Source organism: Limulus polyphemus, unplaced genomic scaffold (genome assembly GCF_000517525.1).
Source record: "Limulus polyphemus unplaced genomic scaffold, Limulus_polyphemus-2.1.2 Scaffold273, whole genome shotgun sequence".
Classification (NCBI taxonomy): Eukaryota; Metazoa; Arthropoda; class Merostomata; order Xiphosura; family Limulidae; genus Limulus; species Limulus polyphemus.
Genome location: NW_013665883.1, coordinates 717,849 through 727,643, shown reverse-complemented (window position 1 = coordinate 727,643; position 9,795 = coordinate 717,849). Strand labels below are relative to the sequence as shown.

The 9,795-nt window shown below is 30.9% G+C and overlaps 1 protein-coding gene across 1 annotated transcript in view; it reads left to right on the top strand.

The window, feature by feature from the left end:
• Nucleotides 1–9,795, top strand: part of LOC106456942 (UPF0568 protein C14orf166 homolog) — a 25,037-nt gene that overhangs the window by 1,820 nt on the left and 13,422 nt on the right. The window contains exons 2-4 of the mRNA XM_013916320.2: nt 5,103–5,227; nt 7,130–7,229; nt 7,553–7,648. Of these exons, the coding sequence (XP_013771774.1) occupies nt 5,103–5,227; nt 7,130–7,229; nt 7,553–7,648 (321 nt within the window). The remainder of the gene's footprint in view (nt 1–5,102; nt 5,228–7,129; nt 7,230–7,552; nt 7,649–9,795) is intronic.

The following is a 9,795-nucleotide window of genomic DNA, read 5'->3' as shown; positions in this document are numbered from 1 at the left end:
ATGTCATTGATGTAAATCAAAAAGAGCAAAGGTTCTAAGACTGAGCCCTGAGGTACCCCACTTGTGACATTAATCCAGTTTGAATGAACTCCATTTATAACAACCCTATGCTTTCTTCCAAGTATACACTCTTACCCTTGTAAGGCAAGATTTTCCTTCAGTGAAACCATGTTGGCTATCCAGTAAAATTAGGGAGTCCCAGAGAATTATAGTTCTCAGCCAAGAAAGCATGTGAATACGAAATCATAGTTTTGAATATATAATGCTCACATAAATAAAATATGAGTGATTGTACACCAAACAACAAATGGAAAATATCTAACATTATTAATATACGTTGAACTGGCATGATATATTAGAAGGCAACCGTACTCCTACTAGTTGAAATTGGCTTTAAAAACTATTGCAATTATTGTTTAAGCCATCATCAGCGAGCGAGTGTTAAAACCAAAACCAGTGTGTCTGTTCAAATTGGCTTGACCAATAAAGGCCAGTGATACATCAAACATTAGCTCTCTTTGTGCTCTATTTTGATCTGGCCAGTTTCATTGGATCAAGAAGTATTTACTATTTTAAAACTCACATATAAAACCCTTTAAAATTCAACTTAGCCATTGAATCGACTGAAACAAAGGTATACAATAAACTTGGTGTCAGAGGCTACATAATGAATCAGTTAATATATAGCTGCATCTGCTCAAATGGAACTGACAGCATGTCAAAAAATGATGAATGAGGATTGTAAACAGCCTATTGGTTACCCAGGCAACATGTTGCATTACATCATATTGTCGGTCGTAAACATACTATATTGTCCTGACAGCAGTTTGCTCTACATCATATCATTGGATGTGGCTACAGTGAAAGAACGTGTGCAGCAATTATCACTGATCAAAGTGGTATGAACAGTGGCAGTATTGTTTGTTTATTAAATAAGAGTGTGATTTATACATACATGTTCAATAATTAGAAATCACAACTCTTAACTTAGAGGGTTATGCAATCAATATCTATATTAAATGGAAATGAAGTACCTCACAAAACCAAATACAGACTATAACCTTAATGCATTCCATGTGTATTTTTGAATAATTATACAAACAACTTTAGTGGAGCGAGGACAACATGGTCTTAAAAATAGTTTTTCATCTGTGCTTTAAGAATTAATATAATTATCATCAATATACTATCCTAAAATTGAAACATGTCCATTTCACATAATGGAAGCAATATTGAATAGTTGACGAAATGTTGGAATGTAGTGTTACCAAAATGCTCTGGCATTTCAATAATAGAAGTTGTTAATCTAACTGATTGTTACCTATAATTAGTCTATGAATAAGCCACCTTTGCTACTAACATTCCTTAAATAATATAGTATATCTGCACTTATTACTAATTTCATTGATAATTCATAGACAAATGCATGTTTCCTTAACTTTCATATTACAATTATATCTTGGGATAACTAATATCTTGAACTTAACAATACAATTTATTATTTACATCATGACATGGCATAGAACAGGTGGGGTTTACTACTCGTACATATCTGTCAATCACAGTATTTCATATTTTCAACCAATGATATTACAAAATCTTTCCTTTACTTTCATAAGTACATAGGTAAGCTCATTTCTAACAATTGGTTGTTGAAAATGTAAATTCATTTATCCATATAATATGTATCAGTGTGTATGAATTTGCCATTGGTTGATTTTCTTGGGACTACATTTTATCTTGACTTGACACGGGTGTCATGTAGTATCAGGTTACCAGGTAAAATGATAAGTCACTCACATTTTGTTAACATTGTTCCAATGGGACAGTAGCATGTAATGAAAGGTCGATTTCCAGGTATGATAATTGAACTTGCAATTTAAATCTACTAATATGTGTTTGTGGAATCCACTGAGGTGTGAATTATTTCCTTTCTCATTATTTAAAAGTCACTGAAACTCCCTAATAAAATTCTAAACTTTGTTAAATGACTTTGTAAAGCATCATTTATCAGACTTTCCAAAACGTTTACCACAACTTATGTAAGACCAATGGTTCTATAATTACTGAGACAAATTTTATCACCTCCCTTGAAAAGAGGTGTTACATTAGCTAACTTCCAATCCTCTGATACTTGCCCTCTATTCACGGACTGACAAAAAATAGTAGCAAGTGGCTTACATATCCAGTCTTTAACCTCCTTCAAAACACCTGGGGAAATACTATCTGGCCCAGGAGTCCTATCATTCTTTAAACTTCCCACTTTTTTTTAAACCAGCTGAGAATTAATACAGTCATCTTGTTTGGTCTTTTTTCCATTTATCAACTGTTAAAGATGTGAAATACTGCTTAAATCTTCATTTGTAAGAATCAAAGAAAAAGCAAAATTTAATAACCCAGTCATCTCAGAATTATCAGATACAAGCCTTCCTTTATCATCCCTCAAGGTTCTTACCCCCCCCCCCCATCCTGACATTTTGTTCACCCTTAATGTATTTATAGAAATCCTTGCTGTTAATTTTTACATTTTCAACCAACTTTTTCTCATACATCCTTTTTGATGTCCTAATTTCCTGCTTCGCCAAATTTCTTGATCTTCTAAATCTCATGTCATACTATTAAATTTAAATTTCTTAAATTTATGATGCTTTTCTTTAATTTTATCTTTTGTACTCTTTTTGAGCCAACCTGGTGATACAGGATGACATGAGGAAAGTCATTAAGGGGGGTGAGGATTGACACCCCCCATCTTCTATATAAATAAATGTTTGTATTTGTTCCTTATACATTTCCACATTTCTTGATCAGTCAGAACGAAACTGAACACAGTATTACAGGTTGACATGAAGGTCATGAGGGGATTGAACCACATCTAATTTCATATTGATACAATTTTTGAAAACAGTATGTCTTTCTTTTCAGTATTGGTATCTTTATGTATTTTTATTACACTTTTAATGTTAATTATATTAAGAAAAAAATAGAAGCACAATTTTCTATCCTTTGTTACATAAGAGTTTTTAGTTCACCCATCCAATGGATGGGTGCTCCAGCTAATTGATTAATAAAAATGTATCTTGTAATGAGCAGCATGGTTTTAAAAATAATCTTGCTACTTCATTATCACTTACAGAACTAAGAGAAAAAATATTGATATCCCTAGTTAAGTACAGAGGTATTTTGGGTGAATTTTTGATTTAAAAAAAGGCATTTGGTACTTTTGAACATGAAATTATTCTAAACAAGCTTGAAGTGTATTTGCTTAGGGGTATTATTGCCAATCTATTTAACTAATGAATATCAGTATATATTTATAAATAAAACTGAGTAATACTTATGGAACCCCTCTGAGATTACTTTTAAGACTTCTTTTGTTTATTCTTTATACTATTATTTATCTAATGTATAAAAGATTTTAAAATTTGTTTTGTTTGCAGATAACACAAGTATTTTATACTGTAAGTAATTTGACTGATGTATTAAATAAAATTAACAAAGAGAAACAGTTGCTTAACGAATTGTTTAAAGTGATCAAACTGTAATTAAATGTTAAAAATAACACGCTATGTTTTTTATGGTGGATGTAGTTCTCAAATTTATTGTAATTGATGACATAGATGTTTAAAAAGTTTATATCGCTATAGATTTTTAAGGGTATGTGTTGATAGTAAAATGAGTATACATGTTAGAATAATTCAGACAAAAGTATCGAAGAATACAGGTATTTCATTCAAAGATAAATTTTTATGTAAGTGGTGACCTGTTTAATGCTTTGTATTGTACTTTAATATTACTGGTATCTTAAGTTACTGCAATGAGGTTTAATGGAATATGTATAAGATTAAGTCAGAAAAAAGTAACTTTGTTTCACAAAAAATGTTTAAGATGCATATATAATATAGATCATAATAAATATAGAGTACCATTACTTAGTAAATTTAGAAATTTAACTATTATAAGATATTTATCTAAAACCTATATAGAGTTGTATTGTCCCTTTTGAACACAAATATCATATCAGACAGCTGTACAATTTCCAACAAAAAATGTTTTCATACATGTTTAAAATCAGAAAGAATAATCAAATTTATAATTCTTCTGAGAACAAAAAAAAAATATAAAGGAATGCTACTTAGAAAATATGACTGTTAAATTGGTGTTTATTAATTTTAGCTAGAAGAGACCCACAAAACATTTGCAGTCAAATTAATATCTTTATAGCAATGGTACTTCTTTAAATACTAGAATAACACAAGAATTCTAATCACAGACACCAAAATCTGAAAGTCCACTTGTCTTAGGCCTAACATTACTTAAGCCTTTATTATGCATCAGTGTATATTCACTATAGAAATAAATTAACACTGCAACTTGTGCATGTTTTTTGGTTTAATTTAGTTAGGGCTAAACTTTACCATACTTAATACAATCAATAAATAAACTTACCATGTTATTATATGACTTAACATTAGACCTTTTTAAAAACTTTGATAAGCTTTTAATATGTTTTTGTACAAAATGTCGACTGAAGTATATTTATACCTGCCTTTTGTTAACATCTTTTGAAATGAAGTGCACACAACAGATAAAAACTGAGTATTATTATAAGAGATAGTTTAATGTTTCTTAGTAAATTTTGTTAGAACATTTGTTTTATGTGAAATGAAATATAAATTAAAAATCTGTGCAATGTAGCTAACTATATTACTGTTTGTTGTATTAAGATATGTTTCATTGCAACATCTAGAAATTTATTTTAGTATTTTTTTTTTTTTAAACTAGTCTTTGCGTAAGTTATAGGAGTTTTGAAGTATAAGTCATAAGACTTCTTATACTGCTTTTCAAACTCAGGATGTTACAGTTGAATATGATTGATAATGTTTCATTCACTGAATTACATTGTTATGTAGTTGTAAAGTTATATATTTTTATATTAGCTGAGAAATAAAGATTTGATTTAAAACAATAGTAGTAAATTACTTTTAGCAAAGTTTTTGAATAATATCTTAATTGATGGTCTGTCTCAAGTTAAAGTGATTTTTGTTTGTATTCTGGATTGAATTAGTAAGTTTTTTTTATATTTTCAAATATATATTTCACAGATGAGAATGACTTTCGAAATGTTGTGGTCTGGCTGGAAGATCAAAAAATAAGGTTTTATAAGATTGAAGACAGAGAAGACTTAAGAAATATTAATAATTCAAACTGGGAAAGTGTGTTTAAACAAGTGAGTGTGTGTTTGTATGTATTTTAATTGACAGGTACTTGTATTTTTGATTTTTAGAATCTAATCTGGTAGTTTGTTTTTCAAAAAGTATTGTTAAGATGGTACTTCAAAGTTAATTTTTTTTTTTCTGTTAAAGGTTATGGAATAAATGAACTTATCAAGTTACCCTAAAATTATTGATAGGATACCCTCTGTTTTATAAACACAATTTTTAAGCAATTTTTGCATCATGAATTTGTTGGTTACAGAATCACATAAAACTTTAAACAAAAACACTGTCAATATTGCAGTTATTACCCTTTTTACTGTTTAGGTTTTCTGTGTAGACTACATGAATGATGTCACTCAATTTCTTTTGTCAGTTCTTTACACTAAGGTTGTAACAGACAAAAGTATAAAATTATTCAATACTAGCAGATGCCCATTGAAACAATTCAATAGTAGGTTTTCTTAAAATAGTGATGAATAAATATAAATGTACAGTAAACCCAATCCTTTGGATCGGAGCATACATGCATTATGATTGTCTAGTGGGCTGTTATAACCATCTTTTGTCATTCCATGTGTTATTTCAGTAAGGAAAATTGCATTGCTTTTGTTTTTAAGCAAAGTAAACAGACTGCAATGCATTGTTGGCAAATATGTTTGGGTTTACAATGCAATGAGTACATCCAGCACAATAGAGCATTCAGGTTCGAAAATGTAGCTGCTGGGATTTTTTCATTGATAATGATGGACATATGGACACATTTTCGTATTTTTTAAGAGCCAAATAAGATCAATGCACTCTACTGAGTGCCCATCTAGTTTGGCACTCTATGAAGTGTTACAGTTTTTAAAGAAAATCATGGTACAGTTTCATTCTTCTATATGAATTTATCACTTAAGGTAAGTTTATTGAGGTTTCTAACATCTTAAAACCCAAAACCAGTAATAACAAATTCAGTTTTCTAAGCCTGTTTTCAAGACATACATTTTTTAAAACTATGTACCATTGTAATAGCTCTTCCATTGCACTGTACCTAGCATGTCAAAAAATAAAAGTAATAAGAATGATAAAGAACACAAGGCCATTTGGTTCATTAAGATAACATTTCCTAAATCACCAAAATATGAAAATTAAACTAATTGTAACTCTTCGCCTCCAGTAGTTAAGTGAAGGAACACCCAAACATCAGGTAATAATCAATATTAACTGTATGTTGTTTGAGATTTTCATATATTTTCAACTTCATTTACCAATCTGACAAAAGCTTAAATAAATGTAAACTAACAGCACACATGATTTTACATTCTTGGGCAGTTTGGTCAATTTCAATGGTGGAACAAAATATCCTGAAATACAAACTTGATTTTTGGTAGGGAAATATGATTAAATTTTGAAGCTTAGATCCTGACTTCATTGTGAACAGAATGCAGTTAGCCCTTTGTGTAGATTTGTACTAAAAATGGAAGTACAAGAAAACACTTTAAACAAGTATTTCTCTGTTACAGTTATAAACTGTTGTTGCCTTGAATTTCTTAAACCTTTGTTGAATAACCATATGAATTGAAATAAGTAAGGGTGAATTTCTCTTGTTTTCATTGGTTTCTTTAATTATTTTCTTGGACTCTGATGGACAAGATGACCTTGATGTGCCAGTCTGAGCACCCATTTATGAAGCCAGAATCGCCATTGCTTTCAGTAATCCCAGTTGTTGTTTTTTTATTTAACTAAGTGCTGCTCATTGTCTTCAAGCTAGTAGTAAATAACATTTTACATCACTGGTAGCATCAAGTATTTTCTTATCAGATAATAAAATAAGATTGTCACAGATACTTAAGGTACACCATATGTAGTCTTTGTTATTGTCGTATAAAGCTGTGTAAACATTTAATAAGTGTTTATTTCTACTGCCGTAGTACCTGAAGCACGTGGAGTGTCCATTTGACTTATCAGACAGAAATGCTGTGATAGATTGGCTACTAGGTTTTTCTGTAAGACTTGAATATGGAGACAGTGGTATGACAACATTTTTTAATATACTGAAACTTTCTAAATTGTGATACATCTAGTTATATGAAGGTTCCTAAAGGTATAAGAACAACTTATACCACAATGAGTATTTACCCTTAAAGAGATACTATCAAACTTCCGAGCATACATTTGTTTTCAAAAGTGGAAGAAACCAAATATTTTTACCATGTAGAAAAAGCCTAAATATACTTAATGAATCCAATTAGCCACATTTAATGTTTGATAAGTGCTACAATTCTTAAGCCTTTTTCAAAACCATTTATTTAAAAACAATTTATATTTCATCAGTTGTGTCTTAATGATTACAGTGAAAAAATACAAAGATGCCTCAGCAGAAAATGTCAAGAAGAATTTGGTAAATGCACCCCAAGTAATCCAAGAAAACCCATTAGATAACCTTGACTGTAAGTAACACTAAGCTTTTTTGGTCCTTTGAATAGAAAGTGTATATAACCTTTACCAATATTTTTCTCACTTCTACATATACCACACTGCATGAAAAATATTGAAAAGTAATTTAAATATATCATACTTTGGCTATGACATAGTACAACTTGTAATAAGATAATATCAATTAACACTCATTTTGTTAATACTCTCCATGTTGTGCTATACAGGTGCAATAGATCCTGACTACAGCTACTCTATTAAACTTGTCAATATATATTTTGAAAAGAGGATAAGACAAATTGAGTAGCTCTGCATGCTCATAGAATTTCAATAGTATCTAGCATGTATGGAATACTGTTGAGAAGATCCTGACTACAGCTACTCTTGTCAATATATATTTTGAAAAGAGGATAAGACAAATTGAGTAGCTCTGGATGCTCATAGAATTTCAATAGTATTTAGCATGTATGGAATACTGTTGAGAAACAACACTTTTAGAGAGTGGACGAGGACACCTCATTGTCTTACCAACACTTACTTCAAACATGTAACATTGGTTTCAGGGTGCCCTTACAATTTGTTATTATACTATAAGTTACAATGCAATATCAGAAACTGTAAAGGTATAAAGTCAACTTTACAAAATATTCATTTATGAGTGTAGGCTTAATGATCAATCATTTGCATTTTAGATCACATAAAGGATCATCATACACCTGATTTGCATAAATCATAGGTCTTTGAAATGTGTGTCCTCAACAGTATCATTCCACATGTTGTAGAGGTTGGTATGTCCTCTCTTACTTCTTTTGTCTATGTTACCCTTACTTCACTGTTATACGTGTTATTTAGAATGGATTTGGATGTGATTTACACATGTTATCTGACTGTTTAGTAGAATGTAATTCATTTTAAGAACACTGTTCCATATGTTGGTGGTCCACTGTACATGTTTTGGCACCATTGCTGGTGAGTTTTTTTGTACCCTAGTGTGAGTATAATGCACCTTATTGGGCATAACATCTAGCATAAAGGCTGCTCTTGTGAAGTATATTAATTTCCTTATATTCACTTAAATTACACCCAGTTGTGGCTGCAAACATCTGATTCAGTCTAAGACCAGGTATACTACAATCTTGGAAAGCAAGAATTAAGATATTGGTTGTCTGTTTAGTGTTGTAAGTAGTGGTCTGCCTTGTCCAGGTGTCTGAGCAACTGTTCCATTGGTTTGGAAGCAGTACCACACTCTGCTTGTAATATTTTAAAACACTTCTACTCAATTTATAACAGCCTAATGTGATTGGCTGGCTTCTATTGTCCTGTGGCTCTTGAAATAATTGAAGTATCCATATATCTTTTTTTTAGGCCTAGCCTGTTTTCTGAACAATTTAGAGCACTTCAAAGTGACAAGTGAGGCAAGTATGTGTGAGATCATTACATGCAGTACAGTCATATGCACTTCAGATCACAAGATTGATCATTTGACCACTGATTTGCATAACAGTGAACTAGGAGAGTAACTGGCATTATTTTTTTCACAGTGGCTTGGCCTTGTCATTGATGTAATATTGCAGATTCCAATTACCCTTATGGAGTATATCATAATATGTATAAACATTGGAATGCCATAAATCCCTGTGGTGTCTATAAAAACATGAAATATTATAGGATGTACAATTTTGAAATGTTTTATAGGTAAATGTATTTATAACTAGATGCTTTTTTTTCTTTTTATTGCTGAACCCTGTACTTAACATAATTACAGAACTTATAAAACATTTGATATTTACTTTGAATATTTTTCTCAGTATTTGTATGCCTGAAGCTAATATTGTATTTGGATGATAATCCTAGGGATTGGGATAACAGGCTCTGATCCCTCATGAAGACTGGCTGTCTTGCAGAAAGTAGAAGAGAGTTTATGTTACTGATGCTACCAGTGGCCTTCTGACTATATACTGTTTTATTGATTCCCCATATTTTGCTTTTCCTAGCTATACCGTAGAACATATTTTTTTTTTTCCAACAGTCTTGTTCCCTCTGAATGTCGATGAATACCTTCCATGGTTGCTTTTTTCTCATCTTACTAATGCAGAGGAGATTGATATATCCCTGCATGACCTAGCACATACATATAAGTGATGGTACTTACTGTAAGTTG